At 40.8% G+C, this 21,407-nt stretch overlaps 2 protein-coding genes across 6 annotated transcripts in view; one reads left to right on the forward strand and one right to left on the reverse strand.

Moving 5' to 3' along the window:
- EPS15 (epidermal growth factor receptor pathway substrate 15) overlaps window positions 1-4,742 on the reverse strand; it is a 67,206-nt gene extending 62,464 nt beyond the window's left edge. For all 3 annotated transcript variants that reach the window (XM_050306860.1, XM_050306857.1, XM_050306859.1), the window contains exons 1-4: window positions 4,616-4,742; window positions 3,407-3,513; window positions 1,157-1,232; window positions 959-1,066 (exon numbers count right to left, since the gene is read on the reverse strand). In XM_050306860.1, the coding sequence (XP_050162817.1) occupies window positions 959-1,027 (69 nt within the window). In that variant the 5' untranslated portion in view covers window positions 1,028-1,066; window positions 1,157-1,232; window positions 3,407-3,513; window positions 4,616-4,742. The remainder of the gene's footprint in view (window positions 1-958; window positions 1,067-1,156; window positions 1,233-3,406; window positions 3,514-4,615) is intronic.
- Window positions 4,617-21,407, forward strand: part of OSBPL9 (oxysterol binding protein like 9) — a 58,521-nt gene continuing 41,730 nt past the window's right edge. For all 3 annotated transcript variants that reach the window (XR_007627733.1, XM_050306861.1, XM_050306862.1), the window contains exons 1-3: window positions 4,617-4,759; window positions 14,073-14,123; window positions 18,226-18,304. Coding sequence is in view for 2 of the 3 variants with exons in the window: in XM_050306861.1 (XP_050162818.1) it covers window positions 4,649-4,759; window positions 14,073-14,123; window positions 18,226-18,304 (241 nt within the window). In the remaining variant the exon portion in view is untranslated. The remainder of the gene's footprint in view (window positions 4,760-14,072; window positions 14,124-18,225; window positions 18,305-21,407) is intronic.

Below are 21,407 nucleotides of genomic sequence, written 5' to 3' on the forward strand. Positions count from 1 at the left end.
CTCTGCTCTCTCTTTAGTGTGAGTGCAGAAGACACCCACATTTCTTAATGGTAAAGCCCCTCAGGAAGTTCAGAAATGTTCTTCTTAGTGAAATGTTGAGTCCCAAAATGTCAATTCACACCTCCTGTGACTCCCAGATAACGTTGTTATGTCAAACTGTCCTCCAAAACTTTAACATTCATTTACTCTCAGGAGACCATACCAAAATTCAAGTTTTGTTATTGTTACAGAGCTACTCGACTTTACAATGCCCTTAAAATGTGCTTCCCGGTAGAACTGGTAACAGGATTTGGTCATTAGGTGAGTCACTGTAATGGCTTAGCCGAGTACCTTCACGCCCTGTTTTTAACATGAGCTGCAACATCTGACAAACTCCTCCCAGTCCTGTCAAGTATCGGTGCCAGCGAGGTGAGTCAGCTGCGTCTTTGCTGCATCATCCCCCTGACACACAGCACTAGAGGGGATTAACCAACTGCAGGCAAGCCAAATCTTAGTTTCAGAATCATCCCTATCTCTTTTAAATTCAGGCCTTTCTGAGATGGTGTCGAATTTTGGCTGAAGATATTCCAAGGGTTTTGGGAAAATGGCTCCAATATTCTAACGCTTTCCAGCGCAGCTCTACACGTGCCACGAAAGGATGAGAATCTGAACACTGGGGTACCTCAATGAGGTACCTGAATACCATCCCTGATCTAAAGGAATTTATGACAATTCATTAAGACCAGCTAAAAACTAGATGAAAATGGAAAGAATTGGGAAAACTTATTGGTAATGGCTTTTATTTCATAGAATCATACAGGAATTGGCAAGAAAGGCACAAGAGAATTATTTGTTTGCTTCAGAAAACAACTACTGTCTTCCTTCCACCGTCTTGCTGATTTTTTTATAAACATTTGTATTAAAACCAGTGACAGTGTAATAAATCTATTCAGAAAAATCTACTTACGATGGCACTTACTGTCATACTTGATTTAATTATCCGCTTTGAAGAATGACTGCTTGTAGGGTGAAAGTGATTCTCTCCCATCTATCTTCCTCTCCATAACCCCCTAAATCAAACATAATTCTGAAGAAATAAAATAAAAAAATGTTTAGGCTCTGACATAGTTCTTATTCTTACTGTAGTCAGGATGTGCACAGAGGGACTAGAAAATACCTTTAAAAGGCAATAGTAGGAGACTGAAGATGACACAGAACGCTCCATCTTCTACTTGATTGTACTTGTTTAGTGTCTTTGTTACCCATAAAAAAATAAAATGGAAGAAATTTTTACTTGAATGAACAAACAAAAGACATTACTTATCAACAAGCAGAAAAAGAAACATCCACTATCAGGGTAAAACATAATTTCTTAATGATGATGATTATGTTGTCAGTAGTTGACATGCAGTGACCTGATAGGACAAGTAATACAAAATTAAACTACCACCACATTTCTGAAGTGGGAAAAGAAAACGAAACAAAATGTTACTTGTTCTCTGCTCAAATGGCTTCCTTATGTTCCTCAAAACCCCAAGCAATAGCAGCTGCTGGGAGAACCTAAAGCCACTTTCACTGCTGCCAGTCACACTCCCAGACACCCTTAAGGAAACCCACAAGCCACAGCTTCATCACAGAGGTTCTTCAAAATTAGTTCAGCAATAATGTCAGGAAAACTGACAGCACAAAAGCATTTCCCTCTTAAAGAACCAGACATGCAGTATACTTCTGCTTCCCATTCCTTCCACCCTGGTCCTTCACTGGTGTTTACTTCAATCAGCAGTACCTTCCTTTTGCCTAGAAACCAGACAGATTTACACTGTAACAGCCATAACTGTAATTTATGGAAAAGGTCATAGAAGAAGCTTAAAAAGTAGGGTGCAGATTGGGATGTCCTGCAAAACACAGGAAGGACTGGGCATATCTCAGGTTTCCCCCTACACTCCTGCCAGGACAGTCTGAGTATTCCAGAAGCCACTTTACGGGCTAAACATTGTGGCTGGTCAGGAAATCTGTCTATGGCTGGGACAGCACAGCAGGAAAATTTAATTGAGGCCTCTGTGTTGCAAGAGGATGGTGCTGGACAAGATTTTCAGCTGATGGAGCAGTGTGTGAAACAAGGTAACAGCTGCTGCCTTCTGCCCCGTTCTGTTGGTCTCAGTAGTACATTATTCTCTCAGATGACAGTAAGTACTAAATGTTACAGAGGGAGATACACTGGTCTGATTTAAGTTGTGTCAAATATGGAGAACATCACAATAAAACTGCCTATAACTGCAGAAAATAACAGCCCTTTGTTACTGTTCCAAATCACATTCTGATGGAACATGCTAAAGCAAAATGAATTCTTCTACTAAGGAAGTTACTCACTAACTCCTTTTGGAAGTAATTTTTTATTCAAAATCATTGTTGCTGATGATTTAAAATACAAAGCATACAAAGAGAGGTTATACCACAGCTGTGGCTGATTTCAGTTTGTTGATTTGTTTAAATGAACTAAAATGGTTGCACTTATCTTTCAAAAGAATTTGAATGGGCCCCTAGAATCGTTATCAGAAGGATCTAACTAATTAAACCTAATCCCTCAATAATGCCCTCATGATCCATGTTCAATACATGGGGGTGTAATCTGATACACACAGAAGACAGGGCATCCTGGCATGCCACGGAAGTACATAAACCTGTCTGATATTGTACCCTGGATGCTCATAGGCTCATAGGTAATTTCATATGTATTTATTTTAATTTGTGTTGGGTGTTTTCAAAAAAACAATGATTCTCTGATCTCTGCCAAATTACCTAAAGAGAATATCCACACTACATTTCTAAAAGAAATCTTGAGTTGAATTCCCCTTTAACACCTGTTAACACAACTTTTCCATCTCCTCTAGGGTTTTCAAGGTTAGGCTAAATTGAGCTAACTAAAATACATGTTTTTGCTAGTGGAGACAAATCTTTGGCACATTTCCCCTCAAAAAAAAAAAAAGCCAAAGGGAACAAAGAACTAGTAAGATATTCAGCCCAAGTTCAGCAAATTCATCCTCTGGCAAACCAAGGTAAATAGAAAGCTCGACTGTGGACAATTTCTCATTGCAGATGCTCTGCCTACACAGTTAAGCCAAGAGGTTGTTTTTTGCACGAGTTCTTTGCATTGTTTCAACTCCTGTGGTATAAAACAGCCAAAGTAGTGATCTGAGGTAATAAAGCTCCATTCCAGCTACAACTTTAACTGGCAGCACTAGTAATGTTCTGGCACCATCTGATGTTTTTTGTTTTGCTTGCCTGGGTATAATCTCTAGGCAGCCAGGCTTTGTTTAGTCAGTGAAACTAAAGAACAAAACAGACTACTAAGGTCGTATGCAGATTGAAAAAGAATGTTATCTAAATTAACAAGACGGGTTTCAATGCCAGACTGTGTATTAGGTACCTTAAACTGGGAACCTGGTGCCCAAACACACCAGCAGGTGACTCCAAGGGGCATCATAAAGTCAATGCTCTTAATTCCAATCGGTAACAAAATAGCAGCAATGTGACCTGTAAAATGAGGAGACAATTAGAAATATTTATACAGATAATCTAAATATTTCTTATTTTCTCAAATCAAACACACTGCCTTTGAGTGATTCTTTTTCACAAAAGGGATGATTTTCTATTAAATTTACTTTAACTTAATATAAAGTTGCAGTGTTGTAAGACACTAAAGCTCCTTCAGCCCTACTATAAAGGCATTTTTATATTAAAATAATAAAAAAGGGCTACATGTAGGGAAGGAAAAAAACCTTTTTCATGGATACGTCTCAAAAAACTGCATGACACAAACCTCATGGTGAAAGCACTGTTTCTGCTGCTTCATTGTGGATCCCTAGGATGGAACATGAGTATCCCTGTAGGTCCTTTGAAGTTTTTATGTTAAAGCACAACTCAAGTTCTTTACTCGTGTCAGAAGAGATCAGTGCCAAAGCCATGCCTCGCACTGAACAACAGGTTTGCAATTGTCTGTAGCTCCTGGGGAATTCATTCCACATTCTTGGGTCAGTCCACAGGAAAGCTGTATCACGTTCAAGCCTTACCACTCAAAAGTTATCTCAAGAGCTGGATGTTTGTTGTAGTCTGGCCACGTAGCCCCTTCAAAGGAAGATCCTCAGACCTCACTGTTAAGCCCACTTTGCCTTAACACTTAAGGCACTTCGGTCTGGAAACAACCGAGAGGCAGAGGGACAAGCACAACAGCGAGAGGAGCTAAAAGGTTCCAAGTGGTGTCAAGTGTTTTAGGGAAGGAACTACGAAGTTCCAAGAGTTTCAGGGGACAGGGTGACGCCCTCCCGCCCTCACACATCCACAGCACCCGAGCGCCGTGCCCTCGCTGCCTCACAGCCTCTCCCGGGCCGCGAGGGGAAGCCGCGCTCCCTCGGGGGTGGGATCCCTCAGGCAGCACCCGTAAATCCCAAACCCAATCCCCGAACTTGACCGCTGGTCATATCGGAGCCCCCGCTCCCCTCACGCCAGTCCCGCCTCCGCCCCGCTGCGCCCAAGCCCCGCCCCCCGGGGCAGTGTAGAGAGAGGCCCCGCCCCCTCCGTGCGTGCCCCGCCCCCTCCCCGCCCGGCGGCCGCCGAGCCGCTCCCCCGCTCCCCTCACCGAGCGCGCGGCGGGGCCGGTCCGGTGCCTAAGATGGCGTCTATCATGGAGGGCCCGCTGAGCAAATGGACCAACGTGATGAAGGGCTGGCAGTACCGCTGGTTCGTGCTGGACTACAACGCCGGGCTGCTCTCCTACTACACGGTGAGGGGCGGCGGGCGGACCGGGCGGGCGAGGAGGCGCCGGGAGAGACCGGCTGGGGCTCAGGGTGGGGGCGGGGAGGGGACTCGGGGCGTGCGGGCGCCCGGGCGGCCAATGGGGAAGGAGGAGGCGGCGGGCGCGGCCAATGGGAGAGGAGGAGGCGGCGGGCGCAGCCAATGGGGCGGCGCTGCGGGGATGGAGCGGCGGGGGCGGGCGGCGCTGTTATTGTTGGCGGCGGGAGCGGCCGCGGGACCCGCCCGGGCAGTGCCGGCGGCTCCGGGGCTGCGCTCCCGCCGCCGTCTGTGGCCACCGCTCTGCCCCGGCCGGCCCGGAGCCGTGTGCGGGGGTGGGCGCGGGCTGCCGGGTCCCGCTGCTTCCCGCCCTGTCCGGCGGGAGCTCGTCCCCACCGCGGTCTGGGGGGCTCAGCCCCGCCGGGGGGCCCAGGGCGGGGCCGCCTTCCCGCGACCAGCAACGCCCGTCCCCGGGGGCTCGTGCTGGGGCTTCCCGGAGCCGGATCGGCTTTCCTGATTTCCGTTCGGGACGTGGCACTTCCAAACACGAACTTTTTAAGTGCTCTGTGTAAAGAAACGGCGATATTTTCCTTTTTTTTTTTTTTTTTTTTTTTCCCGTAACTCATGACAGATCCAGCCTTGCCGGCTTGTTCAGCTGTTTAATTCACGTTTTAACATAATTCACAGATACTGTAATGGTACAAATTCGTTATATCGAGGATGTGCCCTGAACTGAGAAGGCTGAGTGAGCCACATCCATGCACCCAAGTTTTCTTCTCATGGAGCAATTAGTGTGTCAGCCTGAATAAAACACGTACAAATTAAACATATAGTAAGCTGCAATAGATTTACAGCAAATAACTTGAAGTATCCTGCTATCTGTGAAGGTATATTCATACAGAAGCATATAAAACTTTAGTCCCTAAATCTGCATTCCGAGGAGAGAGCTTGTCTCTCCAGACCCAGGAGTTTATGAGGCTCCTGGCATAAAACAGTTGCAGACTCCCAAATCATTTTGTTCATGTACATTTGAAATCCCTGACCTGGAATGTGGATGGAGAAATCAAAGTGTTTTTATAGTTGCTGTTTAATGGCTCTTCAAATGTCAGCTCTGTGACAGAGATGAATTAGTGAGTGTGGTCTAAGTTGCAGTCCAAGGTGCAAAGTCATTTAATGCTCAGTTACAGAAATAGAAACATTTGCTGATGACTAGTGTGTATAATTGTAATCCTGGTTATAGCACTGACTTCCATTATAGGGTTTTCAGTTGTTTAATAAAAATTCTTCTAATTCATTATTTCCTATAACTCCTATAACTCCATATATTCCGATATATGCATTACACTTTTATTTTGTATAATTTATTATGTTCTCTGTTAGTAGAAGAATTTCTAGTTCCTTTTCTTACTACCTATTGTAAAAAATTCAATGTGGACTCAGGGAATAAAATCATGTTTTCTGCTTTATGTGCCTTTACCACTGAGAAGTGGCTGCAGTTAACATTTCCCTTAGAATGCTTTCCTCATCCATGTGCTGTCTTTTCTGCACATATGTCTGTGGAGTACTTGTCATGCCGTTCTCCAGACATCTGAAGTCATTCTTGTACCTAAGGGTGTGTGGGGTGCTGAAAACTGCCTGCCAAAAGATCTGCTTTTGCATCTCTTCATGTGTGCTGGCATGAGTGCTCCCAGGGCTGCAGGATCAGCTGGAGCAGGGGTTGGAAGGGAACTCAGATTTAGTCCCAGTTGATCACACGCCTCACAAGAACTAATATTACTCCTGAGTGGTAGTTTATGCGGCTCATAAACAGCATAAATTTGGACTGTTAGCAGGTTTGGGGACTTTTTTCTATGGGCACAGAGCCTGTTGTGAGGCTGTATATGCAGCATTGTGTTTTGAATTAAAGGCTGCCGAGGCACACAGGGCCATGTGCAGTGTTCCCTCTGAGCCGGTTCCAGTCTGAAGCAATGGAATTGCTTTGCTCTGCCTGTGTGAGTGTGAGTGGGCAATGTCTGAGCCTCCGTCTGGCCCTTCCCATGACTGTAATGCATGGGTGGGGTAGGCTGGGATGGCTTCACCCTGGCTGTACAGACGTGCAGTCTGGACACGGTTTTGCTGATAGGAGGGATTACAGGTGTCTGGTCAGCGTGTACCTCCTTATCCCCTCTCCAGGCTCCTCAGCCCATTCCAATCCAAAAAGCTGTGCATGCAGGAAACAGTTTCTCCAGCAGATCCAACAGCCTGTTAACCTTTGGCAGGGGAGCTATGGAAAAATGCAGGGTAAATAACTCCTGATGCAGCTGAACTTTCCGTCAGAGCCTGATCCACAAATATATTTCTTCATAGACCTGTCCTTGCACTGTTGTATTTGGTCATTTTTGGTAGATACTTAAAATAGGCTGCAGAAAAATGCCCTTAATGTGAAATAAATATTCAGACATATTACTGTGCAATCGTATTGCACTTCTCTGGGGAAAAAAAAAGGGGTATGCTTTGTCTTTTGGTAAAATGAATAAAAGGTAACCTAAGTATGTTTTGAGTATATATTGCAAAACCAAATTAATTCAATTAAATACCCATTTCTGACATGGTTAGAACTTTAAAGGAGCGAGGCAAAAGATTTTACATCAAGTCTGACTCACAAAAGAAAACAGAGAATTTAATGTTCACACTTATTTCTGTTTTGATTCGTGTATTCCTTCCTCTCTACTTACTTATATTGCAGTGAACACTGCAAGTACTACTTGCAAATGTTTCTCACATGCATTTACAAGCTGTTTTACAAAGGCCTTTCACAATGCCAAATCATTTGCTTTGTTCCCACTTCTGTAATTCAGATGGTTTTTTCTCTTTCAGAACAGAAATGTTCATCCTCAAATTTGCTTAAAATTACATTTGTGTCAAGGTATTTATGAATTCTGTACTTCACAGACTATGATCTCGACTTGTCATCCAAACACTTTCTTTACATGTTTTTGCTCAAATAAATGATTGTGTGATATCGGTGAGTGGTCACTTTTTTTTTTTTTTTTTTTAAGAGCAAAATATGAAATAAATGATGTTGTGCCATTTTGGATCAGTTTGACCAATGGCTTGACAAATTATTTCTTTTTTCCCCTCAATATTCTCTGATTTGTGAATTCACCAGGGTTTTCTCTTGAAGGGATAGCAAATAAAAGTCTCCTGAAGCCTTGTGGATTTTCAGTGTGTAGTTGGCTGCACTAACAATATTTAGCACACAAGTCTTGAAGTGGCTCATTCCTGCTTTCTGCTGGCACAGGAGCTGTAAAGTTGTTCCATGAGTTGGATTCCAGCTGAAAAATAGCTTTGTACTGATTTATTTTTTCATCAGGATTTGTTCTGTCGCTTGTTTTGTGCGTGTCAGTGTGAAAACGTGTGTTGACATGCTGGAAGAGAGCATTAAGACAAAGAAATGGCCAGGGAGGAAGAGGGAGTTGAATGCAATTTGCGTTTTGTTTGTGTTTTCTGGCAGAAGTGCTGTCTTAAATACTCATCAGCTATAGCCTTGATAACCCTTGGGAATCCTGCAGAAATAATCCAGAGAACCACTCAGCATTGAAAATCTGATTTAAATTCTTATTTTAAGTGTGCTCTTTAAATAAATATTTAAATTGTATAATAAATTGAAAGCAGAACTGGCATAGCTGTGCAAACAGTGCTAAACCCAGGGCCAGTACAGTAGAAGGTCAGTTCCTTAAAGTATTTTAGAACTTTGTGGATATTTGACTTATGGTGGTTATTGCAAGAGAACTATCAAAATGTTCTAGGCATAAACAGCTGCCTGGCACAGTGAATGAGGGTTGCCAGAAAAAACTGCTGTGCCCAACAGCTCCACAGTGTGTATTCTTGAAACCAAATTGGGGAGCCTCCCATCATCTTAATGGTTCTTGCACCAGTAGATGCCTAAAGAATCGATTTAAGTGCTGGCCTTTTGTTAATCATCCCATCAAACTGTGTTTAAAACATATGCTGGGTGAATGCTTTCAGGAGCAAAAGCTGTGTCTTCTGTGTGAAAACAGTCGTTAGGAAGAGTAGTTCTGGTAGTGTAAAAGTATTTTTCCCCTCATGCTTTTTAAAGATTATTACTAGTTAGCAACTTTAATCCTGATTGTACTGTACTTGTACTGTACTGAAGAACTGCTTGTGGATTGTACAACCCAGATATTGAGGAGAGGGACTCAAATTCTGGAGGAGTTTTATGAATCTTTGGTGGTGAACTAAAACCAAACCTTGTTGACTTGATTTCAGATGATGCCTCTGAAGCTGGAGTCATGGGTCAGTGCCCCTGTGGTAGAGACTTTCAGTTGAATGCTTTTTCCAAAGACAGGTTCTCAATCAACAGCTGCATGCAAAAACCCCAAGAAAACAGGAAAAAAATACATCTGCTTTTGCACAAACATCCCTTCTGAGGTCTCTGTTTTCCATTTTCAGATCAAGTGGCACTTTTTTCCTGTAATAACTTGATCTGTCACATACTCTGCGAACAGTGAATCTATTAAAAACAGACAAAACTATCGGCAAACTAGGAATAATAAAAATAATTCTGAATTTGTGGGCCTGGGATAAAAAACATTGATGGCTATCATGCAAAACTAAATTGAGTTTTGTACATAGGTTTTGTACAGGTTGTAATGCACTGAACAATTATTATAGGATTATCCTTTAAGTAGTTGACTCCTCTGCAGTAGTTAGGTTGTGGGACTGCTTGTAGGTCTTTGCACTGCAAACACTGGCTTTTCCCATCCACACACACCATAAACATATTTTGCCTATTTTGTTCACAAGTATTTGATGGGTTAATGTTGTACTGGCACTCCAAACCAGATGTCATCTGTCCTCTCAAAGCCAGCCTGTTGTTGGCTCCATTAATTTGATGTAGTTGGGCGCTCGTGTAGGATCTGGAGGGATCATGGGCACAGTGTGGCAACTCAGAATTCTGAGTACAGATCATGTGCTAACACTGGATCAGTAATAGATCTGTTCACTTACCTGCAAAATCTCATCTATTGCATGTTTTTATATTTTCTTTATTAGGTGTGCAGAATAAAACCACTAGCAATCTAGAGGATCAGTTTTTGTTGTTGTTAGATTACAACTTAATTTAAGGTTGTAATCTATTACAACCTTAATAGGTTACAGGTACTTAAAAGTTCTTGATGCAGGTTGTGAATGGAGCTGAGACTAATGAGCTAATGAATTGTTATGTGAGAGAGACAATTTGATGAGTAAGCTGCATTTAAAATAACTTAGAATTATACAGAATGATCTTTTAATAGCAATTATAATATTTAGAGACTTGCAAGGGTCACCCTGGTGATCAAACATCTGCTCCTGTTGTTGCTATAGGCTGTTAAGTCTGTAGCTGTGCTTTTTGGGGGAGAGGCTGAAGGGAGAGTCCTGTGATTGTGCTATATCTTTTACATCTTTATTCAGTTAATGCCTCACATGTATTAATTTGTCATAGAATTCTCTAAGCAGTTTATGCTCTTCTGTGCCAGCACCCATACATTGTTCCCTTCCCTGTTTCATAGATACATGGCATCTGTTGGGGTTAAATGAGCCTCAGTGGCACCCTCAGGTATCCCTGCAGTGTTTGGGTTCCTGTTTTATGTCTTCACCCACAAAAATCCCAATTTTAGCTGCAGAAACAACATGGCTGTGAGATGCTGTCCCTGGGCTCAGGGAGCTCCTCCTCTGAGACTGGCAAGGGAGCTGAAGGAATGGTGGGCTGGGAACAGCCTGTAAAGTCTTTACATTGTTGAGCTTTATCTGTGCTTAAAAAAATGAGGGTTGCCTTAGCGTTAGATGAGAAAAATGACTATTATGGAAAGTGATCCAAACTAAAGCTGCTCTCGTAGATGTAGCTAAACCGCAAAGATCTCTGTTTATAAATACAGTTTGTTCCAGGTTCTTCATCCCTAACAGGAAATGAATGTCCCAAGTGGTTTTGCTCATCTGTGTACTTATGTTAGCGATTTCCATGACAGCACTGTGTGACTCACAACTGCATCTCTTCAAGTTCTGTGCACTTCAGAACTTTTGGAGGCAGACAGCAGCTGCGGGGGTTTATTTGAAACCTTAAACTTTCCATGCAACAGCTAAAACTTAAATGAAAGAAATAGTAAAATTTCCAAATATGAAGGAAGGCTGGGGGGCCTTTGCGAGTTAGGATTATAATTTTGGTTTGATTTGGTTTTAGGTAGACCCAGACATTGTTTTCATTTCTCTAAGAAGTTGTAGGTTACCTGAAGTGCCTTGTGCCAGATCGGTTCTGAATGGGATCAACTCCACTGTGTGGGTGTAAAAGAGAAACCAATAAAGGCCATATTATTTTGGGAGATACCTACATTCGCCCTGCAGTAATACTGTACAGCTTTGTTCATTTTTACAAATTTTTATTTGAGTTTCAGCTGAAATTTATCTCATATTGCTGTCTGCTTGTAACTTATTCAAGTCCTTTATCATCAAAATCAGTACAGTGTGTATTGAAAGTTTATGGAAAATCTCATTTTGTCTGGTTATAAAACTGATCACTGAGAAAAGATAGCTGCGTATTAAAACTTTAAATATAAAAAGAAAGTAAAATATGGCTTTTTTTATTAGCCATTCAGAGATGTCCTTCTGCTGTATGAAATTTTATTCAATGAAATGAAATCATTCCTCAAAACAGTTATGGGATGGCTTTATTTGTCCAAGAACACTTGATGAAATATAGGATATATTGGATAACCTAATTTCAACCAAAGGCTAATAAGGGGAAGCTGAAACTTGTTTGAATCGTATTTTTTATAAAATCCTGCTGTCTGACAGTGAGAGAATTCAGTACTGTGTGTGATGACAACTGTGTGCTTTAGTGCTCAGGGAATTCAGATACTGCAATGGTGGGTGCTTTATTCCAATTAGGTAAATGAATTAGATTTACCTTTTCATTATAATTGCTATTAAGCATGTAAAACTCTGTCTGAAGATGGTGACATGGTAAGTATATAGGCCCACACTCTGACCTTGTGAATCTTTTGCAGACTAAGAACATAATAATGTTTAAATTTAATTTCTATTCCATTAAAATGTGGTGTCCAAGAAAAAGGAGGGTTTTGACTGTACCTTTGGCATTGGGTTGACAGTCAGCCTGCACAGTGGAAATGGGGGCTGCAGGGATTCTGCCTTCCCTTACTCAAGGACAAGCTCTGGAATTCCGTGCACTTGCCTGGTCGAGGGTCTAAACCAAACCAAACCAAACCAAACCAAACCAGACCAAAGTGAATGTCTCCTCTGCTGCCTTTGCTTTTGTTGACGTGGCTGCTGCCTGTGCCCAGCACAGGGAGCTGGGAGGGCTTTGCTTGGTGTGTGGGATCTGGGCAGCCAGACCTGATCTGGTCCTTGCAGCTGCTGCAGAGTTGCAGCCTCAGTCCAGATATTTTCTTTCCTGCTAGGGCTATGCCAATATTTCTTTCAGAAACCACCAGAGGGAGTGATAAGCTCTCAGAAGTGTCCTCCCATTTTAGGAGAACTCTCAAGGCAGTGAACATAAAAATATATATATATATAAAAAAGTGTACTCTGGTGATAGGAAATTATTGGAGAAACTTTGTTACCAGATCCTTTTCTTGGATTTGAGCTTTAAAAAACTCCTACAAGACCTCCAAAAAGTCTTCCCTATGTGCAGGTTTTTATTCAGGAAATCTGAAAATAAATTATGTATCTGCAGAATACATTATGGATGCACTGCTGGTCTTTACTTCCATTTCACTTTAACCAGCTAACCTATATTGATGTGAAAACAAGTAGATTCATACTGATGGTTTCTAACATTCAGAAGACACCTCTGATAAATTAGAGCCTGAATTGAATGGGAGATCAACAAAAACATTATTTGAAGCTCTGAATGCAGTATTTTTACATTATCTTTAGTGAATAGGACTTGCTGTGACTGCTTTATGCTTTCCTTGTAGCTGTATCTCAAATATGTAGCAGATGAAGAATAATTTGTTATTGTTAAGACTGATACTTCTTGTCCTGTCTTTTTTTTTTTCTATTGATGTTAGCAATATTTCATTGTCTAATGGCTTCAGTGAAAATAGGTCTGGTGATAATAATATCAATGTCTTCTCTTGCTGGAATTGCTAATATACTGTTGTAAAGAAGTGGGTATTTCAGAAGATGACAGCGAGAGAATCTGTTCATGACAGTGGCAGCTGTTATTTTCCTGACCTGAAAGAATGTAGCTTGAATATTTGGATGGTAAGAGAGAAGGGGTTGCATTAGACAGGACTACCTTTTAGATGAGGCTACACTGGCAAGTAACTTATTTGAAAAATAGAAACTCTGTGTGTGTGTGTGTGTGTGTGTGTGTAGTTAAAAAACAGCAGATGTTTTAAGTTTATCAGAAAACTGAATATTTAGGATGACCTGAATGTTTTCTTTGTCTTCTTTAGCTGAAATAGTCTGTGTGTGTGCTGCTTGGGCTTGCCCCTGTTGCCCAAGATCAGTGGTTACTGACAACTGTGCCTGAGTCAGTGGTGGGAATAGCTGAAAGTTCAACTATCATAATTTCAAGCTAGAAGAGAGTTGGCTGTTTAAAATTCCCTGTCTGGGAGGCTGAGAGGGGTGAGTTTTTTTTTTTCCCAGTGCTTCAAACAGATACTAAAGAAGAGATTCAGTAATTTAGCTGCAAGGTAGGTTAGTCTACAGGTTTGAGCACTGGTTGTGGATGTGGGAATCCTGTCTTCTAAACTGGGCTATTACTATTTAAATGGCTGTAAACATAACTTTCCTAACTGTGGTAATGAGAGTGGGCTGTAGTACTAGGAAGTAGGCATAGAAACCTATCTAAAAATGGAATTTGTATCTGCATAAAAGGGATGTGAATTGGGGAAACTTTCTGACAGAGATATAATTCCATTTGCACAGTTCTGCCCTCACAGCTGGATTTTCTTTTAGGGACACTTTTCTGAGAGCAGGAGAGAAAGGAGGAAGATGTAAATCAGCATACTGCTCATTTTTAATATTTCCCAAGTCCTTTAAACTTCTTCGCTACTTTTTACTGTAGAAAACTTCTTGAAGAGGGATATTGTGTTCTTATTTTTTTAAGGATTAGTTTTCCATAACATGGTGGTGCATTTCTGTGGGAAAACTAACCTATTTTGTAACAGAAGTTGCACCTCATTTAATCAGTCAATAAAACATTATGCAAAAATACTTTATCCTTTTCTCCATTGCTTTGAATAACTTTCTTCTTCTTACTGTGTTTGTTAACCCACTGATCTGTTTTTTTTGTGTTTCAGTCAAAAGACAAAATGATGAGAGGCTCACGCCGAGGGTGTGTTAGACTCAGGGTAAGTGTTGTTTAATTCAGTACTTAATGACTTACTGTGTATAATAGGTCCTAATGGAGAGAACTGCAAGGAGACTTTTGAGGTTTGTGCTCTATTCCTGACTCTGCAAAATACTGAAATAGTGAAAGTATTTAAAGAAAGAAACCATAAGAGGTCAAGTGACGTGCTGGGCTAATTATGCTCTATAATTTATATAGTGTATAGAAACCTTATACATTTTATGCTATATTAAAAAACATTCTATGACAGAGTAAGATGGGTTAATAATAGCACATAATGAAAAAGTTTTTGCTTGCTGTTCTCATTTCTCTGTGTGTGGAGGTACATATGTATTGTACATGTATTCTGTTACTGTGTCCTCCATCCTGCCTGTTTGGACACTCCTTAGGCCTGCCAACTGACTGTGCTTGAGCTCAGTGAAACACAGGAGGATTGGAAAGGGAAGGTGACAAAGTTTTTCATTGCCAGCTGGGGGTGGCTACAGATTGGAGAGAAAGAAGTAGAGAGATGCAGACTGGGAAAGCTGAGCATTACCTGTTTGAGGCACTTCAGCTTGGGACATTTAACCTTGAGTGTTGCTGTTGTGGCTTGAAGTGGCAGCACTGAAGTGAGGTGGGAGTGCTGTGGTGTCTTTGCACGTGCCCAGTTCCTGTCTGGTGATCATGCACACGCTGAAAATATTTCTTGCACAAGGCCTTTGCCTATATTTTTTTTCCCATTTCTCATGGAATCTCTGACTCCAGCATGCTGCAGCCTTGTGAAGAGCTGATGTAAACAGGGGGAAGGAGCCAGGAGGATAATGGGTGTGAATGGGAGCATTTTGAGTCTTGAAGTAAGAGAAGTCCAGGGAGGGGGCTCTGTGTGTGACCAACACTGTGATGGGTATTGCAGCAGAACTCTGCATCTCCCAGTTACTCCTTCCTTCTGTCACTACTCCTTCCTAGTCTTTCTGTGGTCCTAATACAGGAGTATCTGCAGTCTTCTGAGACTCAGAGAATCTCCATTGATTTGCATTCCAGATGACTTTCTTTTTGCACTTTCCCTTGTTTAATTTATTGATATTTTAATTAAGTATGTCTCCAAGAGTAATATAAACTCAAACCATAGTCTAGAATATGACATTCCCAAAGATTCACAAGGATGTTTTCTGCATTGGGCAGAAAAATTTGGTCTGGAAAACTATGTCTGCTTTAATAGTGCTGTGTGCCTGTCAATGTGGAGGTTGGCCTCAGCCTGCCAGTTTAGGAAATATTAAAAGTGAACAATCTGTTCAATATTACACGATCCATCTTTATATGTATTTAACACGAAACAATCCCTTTATCTTCCCTCATCTGCCACTCTCCTATCACAAATTATTCTTTGGAGTTTTCTGAAGACTTACTGACTCCCCCAGCCTTTCTCTGAATATGTGTGGGGTTTGGGGCTTTTTTTTATGAGGGAGGAAGGAATCTTTCTTTTTTCTGCTTTTGTACAGCAGCTCCTCTGGCAGATGACAGTGATACTGATAGCTGAACAGATGGGCTCTTGCAGTCTGAAATTCTATCAAAGAGGTTTTCTGTTTAGAGTAATTGTTGATTTGTTACTGTAGGTGTGAACATAAACAAACGTGTAATTTAAGCATTTTGGTTAAAATACATCCTTTTCTCTTGAATGGATTTATAAAAGCTTGTTCCTCACCTTTTTGCTGTTGATACACATATCGTAGGCCTGAAGCTTCATCTTCAAATTCTGTTGACTGTCATAGTGTCCTTAGAAAGGTGCATTTATAGAGGATTCTCTGTTGTCTGCACTGTGCTTAAGTCCTAAAGTTTTCTGGAATATACACTTGACCTTGCACTCTGGTTTTTCTTGTTCATGTCATCTGCACGGCAGCAGAAGCATCTTCTGTGCTTCTGGCTCAGCCCCTTTGCCTCAGTGTTGCAGTTGGGGCATGTGCCCTTCATGCAGGTTTGTGCTGAGGTCACAGGCCATGGAGAGCTCTCCTTGCTCCTCAGTTTTCTCCCACACTTAGGATGGGGCAGGACTTGGCTGTCCCAGTCTGTGTTGAGCCTTACATTAGTTTTACCTGTATTCTCTGGGGAGAATATCTTGTTCTTGTTCTTGGTGTCTGACTTACAGACTTTTGGTATCTTTAGCCTGGAGAAAAGGAGGCTCAGGGGGGACCTTCCCTGAAAGGAGGTTGTAGCCAGGTGGGGGTCTGTCTCTTCTGCCAAGTAACAAGTGACAGGACGAGAGGAAATGGCCTCAAGAGGAGGATTGTATTGACTATTAGGGAAAATTTCTTCACTGAAAGGGTGGTCAGCCATTGGAACAGACTGCCCAAGGAAGTGGTGAAATCACTATCCCTGGAAGTGTTCAAAAGATGTGTTGGTGTGGCACTTGCTGATATAATTTAGAGGTGAACACACTGGTGCTGGTTGGACTTGATGATCTTAGAGCTCGTTTCCAACCTCAACCATTCTATGATTCTATGTTACAACTGTTGAGGAAAATGATATTGTACAACCTCCAATGATCTTGAGATTTATTGCATACCAAACCATGTAATTAAAGTGCCAGACATTTTTTTTTTGTATTGGTATGTTTAATAAAACCCAGATGATTCTATCAAAATGAATCTGACCCAACATGTCATGTCACTGGCACGCTGCACAGTTACCAGATAGTCTCTGAATGTAATGGCTGGTCATCTGATGGTTGTTATATCCTGGCACTAAAAATATTCAGAATTACATTGGCTTGGGTACACTTTTTAGGGGCCTCTTTTATAGTGAACACAAAGCTGTCCATGAAAAGCCTATATGGAAGATACTCTTGGAGAAGTTAATTGGAACATTTTTGGCAGCAGAGGGAAGAAATAAACTAATTTTGGAGCTATCCTTTCCATATGATTGGTGCTGTTTTTAAACAGAACCTGTTCCTGCCACTCTGTCTTGTGGGGCCTGTGGTAGTCCCAGCCATGCATGAGCTGGTCCTGTTGGCCACAAACCTCATGTAGGGGCTCTGAGGAATGTGTGTGGGTAAGATTGACTCAGATCCCTCTGTCCCCAAGTCTGGATGAAAAGAATCCTTAGATTTTGGCCAGCCTGGTGATACCTGACCCTGCTGTGTGACACCTGGGTGAGTGAAATGAAGCAGTACTTGGAATTGGCTCCCAGGTGCTGTTTACTCTGAGACTAAGGGTAGAATTTACCCTCTAAATATGGGCACCTTCCAGTGATGTCTGTCTGTTTTGTGGGAGGGCGAAGGATACAATAGATCCTGATGCTTTGTCTCCTGGAGAACAAGAGAAACTGAGTAAACCCACTGGTAATTTTTGAATTAAATGTTATAATTTACTGGAGTTGTCAGACGCCTGGAATGGTTCTTTCTTCAGTGTCATCTTCTCCTGGGTGAAACTGTTATTTATTAAATGTTGGGAGTGGGGGTGGGAATGAAAATGTGGGTAGATTTGTAAATAGCTGAGCACAGATGGCCTTTTACTCTGGAATTTATTTGCATTTCCTTCTAATAATTCATGAAAAATCAGAGGACAAAGCTAGTTGATTTTGATATATCCTGATTACTTACTGTTAATATTTACTTAGGGACTGAAAATTAGATCATGCAGTGTACCAGTGACATGACGTGATGGACCAAATTCATTCTGCTAGAATGATTTATTTTTTATTACAGAGTGGTAGATAAAATCAGGTCAAGAGCTTCTTTTTGTAGAGTATCTATGGAATTATTATTTTTATACACGGGAAGCACATATAAAATATTGTTCCCCACTCTTCTTTAAAATGTAAATTGAAATGTAGTAGAGAGCTGCTGCAGCATAAAACCACCTCCGTTACAAAAATAAAAGGTGCATATTATAATCCAGAAAATCAGCTTTACGACCCTTTACTGTTTTTTTTTTTTTCTGCGACTAAAATTTTATTCCCTTTAAGAACTGCCTGCATCCTATGACTAAACAGAGAATCTCTCTGCTCTTTACTGTCTTCAGTTTGCCTCTAATTTGTCAAAGCTTTTTAAATTCCAGTGGTGTAGTGATAGAGTGTGTGCTGCTGATGTCACTGCTTGCCTTATCAGGATTTTGTTCTTTGTTTCACAGGGAGCTGTGATTGGTATAGACGATGAGGACGACAGCACCTTCACAATAACTGTTGATCAGAAAACCTTCCATTTTCAGGGTGAGCTGAAAGAAGAGATTGTTTGTTTTTTTTTTTCTTATAATAGATTCCACTTGCATTTGATGGATGATTTTTAAATGTTTGGCAACAGAACAGCATGAATGAGCACTCTGAGAACGTTCTCGATCCAGGGGTGCTGCAGGTTAGGCAGGGATTTACATCTGCAGTGGATACATATGTGCTAGAAAGAGACTGTAGCTCTGGCAGGATTTGGAGATTAATAATCTAAAGAATAAATCACTCAAGGGGAGAAAGTAATGTGCTTCTGAATATGGGTTTCGCTTACAAAACGTTTCTGATCTTCGTTATCAAGATACAATTATGCATTTCTGTATGAAGAGAATCAAGACTGGTCTGAAGGTTGCAGTTTGTATCCAAATAGAACTTAATGCTCAATTATGAGGAGACTAGAGGCAACATTTGGCTTAACGGTGGAGCTTTGCTTCAAGATTTACCAGCTTGCATTCATTTCATCTACATTTCTGTGTCTTGTCTGCCAGTCACCATTTCTCTGCTATTGTCTTTTTATTCACATTTCCTAACACCAATGCCATCTGCCACTGCTATGTTTCGTCATTGCATGCTATGGCTCACCGGTAGAAAGGGTAAGGTCCTGTATAATTGTTATGTACTCCTTAAATTGTTGTATCTGCAGCAGTAGGGCAAAATACTGTGCTAATATTGCCTGGAGAACTTCTGCCTTCTGAATGTTAAAATGCCGGGGAAGTGTGATGAAAATATTTTGCTACTAACATTTGTTAGTCCTTTTTGCTTTTCCTCTAAAATGTAGTGACTAAATCATTTAATTGCTTTGCGTGGAGCCGAAAATTGTTAATATCCAAGAGGCACATTTGCATTTAAACAGTCATATTAAAAATATATATATATAAAAATTGAAATAATTCCATAACCTATGTTGTACTGTATATATTTTTAAGTCGGTGCTTTTCAAATGGGAGTTGTCATTAATGCCGTTGTTTTTGTGAGACTGTTTCTAACGATAAATATTAACTGTACACCGTATTGTCACTGGCTTCTGTATTCCTTGTGCTGTGGTTCTTCCTAAATGCTGCTGCTGTCTGGCTTTTCACTGCATTAAGCCTTGTAAACATACCTTCATAATGCTGAGCTCACAGTAATACTGAAATCTACTGTTCCCAAGGATAGCTGATCAAATGCAAGCTAATTGCTAATGCAGTAATGGAATGCTGTACTAGTGCAGTCTTTCAGTGCTATGAAGCTAAATACTGCTGAATATTTGAGAACTTGATACAGGTAAATGTAGAAATCTCTCCTCTTTAGTTACTAAGATAGACCTTTTTTAATATGTCTCGTTTTTTTTTACTGTATTCTCCTTTGGGTGGTCAGATGTCTTAAAACTTATGGTATATGATACAAGTAATGTGTTACTCTCAATAATATTGATAATTTTTGAGCACCAGTTTTGTCACATAACATCTTGTGCTTTATAATCTCAATTTCTCTGCATTTCCTAAGATCTGTGTATGCTCTTTTAATGTACAGCTAAGATCTTGTACACTGTTTTCTGTATTAGGCTTTTTCTGTTAGCATATTATGAAGATAATGTCCCTGATAACCAGGAAATTGTAATGGTAGAAGCACAGGGTTAATATACGTGGCTTTATTGCAAAAAAATGTAAAAAGACAGGTAAGATGTTAGTGCTGAGATATTTCAGTGTTAAAAAGCTCTGTAGAACTGTATCTGTAGTTCTTACAGCCACTCTAAATGTATTCTCACCTCATGCAACCCTTATGTCATATTTATGCAAAATGTTTTTTCATTATATTAAATGAATTCAGTGTTACACAGGCTGTAACTTATGCAAAATATAGGTCACTGTCAGTCAGGAATGGTGAATGGGTAATAATGTAAGTACTACAAAATGTATGCTGAGACTACAGAGGTTATGTAGGATAGATTCTGGGAATAATCCAAGAAAACATACAATATTCCTAGCAATTTCTTTCAAGTTTTTTTTTTTTATACCTGATCCAGATAGAGCTTTTCTTCTGCAGGACAGTCATAGCTATAAATACATTCACCCCTTACAAAAGAAGTCTTCTACAAGAGAAGACTGCTGCAGAAATGGCAACTTTTTTAAAGACACCGTCACTTCTTTCCTCCTCACTGCCTTCCTGCATTCTCAAAGTCAGCCAGGGATCCAAACAACCTGGACCCTCACTGGGAAAAAACCAGAACTTTAAAAATCCATGATTTCAAAGATTTGCTGATCTGTATCTAAGTTAGGGTCCCATCTGCAGTGGACTGGTTTTTCTTTCAGGCTCCAAAAGAAAACTGTTTTCCTTCACTCAGACTTTAAGTGCTGATTGGTGACATTTTGCTGAGAGGCAGTGATAGAACTGGAATTTGGGGACAGAAGGAAAATCTTAGTACAGGATTAATTGGTTGTATCTTAATGTGCACATCTGACTAACACTCTAGAGATGTAAGTAATGAGGAGAAAGGCAAATAAGTCATTTAAAATGTCTGATCAGCTTCTCACATGGATGTTGATCCCATATGTGTATGTGTGTAACTGAATTTTCAAAGTGCTAAATCTCCAAAATCTCCCAGTAAGATTTGCCTGTCGCTGGGTAATGATAAATTTTGAGTCTTGCTGGTGTATATTTCATATTTTATCACTGCCTGTGACAACCTTCCTCTTCTGTTCTCAACTGTGCTTCCTAGTGGCCACCCCTGTACTAAACATTAGTAAAAATTAAGAAGTTTTTATTACAAATACAATGTAGGTTTTGAATGATGACAAGGTACATCCCAAATGGGATCCATATATTTATTACCTGGCTATAAAGGAAAAAAGTGAATTGAATATATATGGGCAATATAACAAACAGCATGTTTTGGTTTTACTGTCAGCTTAACTTTAGCTCTGCCAGAGTGCCCAGCAGATTTTTTTCCCCTTTATTTTATTGTTATGGACAGCTGTATTGATACCTGTTCACACTGGAGGGGGAATGGAGGCAGAATGCCCTCAGAAATTTTAAAATGTATTTAAAAGTTATGTATTTTGTCTCCCAGTTGGTCCTCCTTTGGTCATGCTGTATATCCAGCAAGGCTTCT

The sequence above is a fragment of the Myiozetetes cayanensis genome, unplaced genomic scaffold (genome assembly GCF_022539395.1).
Source record: "Myiozetetes cayanensis isolate MyiCay16 unplaced genomic scaffold, myiCay2020 scf12, whole genome shotgun sequence".
NCBI lineage: Eukaryota > Metazoa > Chordata > Aves > Passeriformes > Tyrannidae > Myiozetetes > Myiozetetes cayanensis.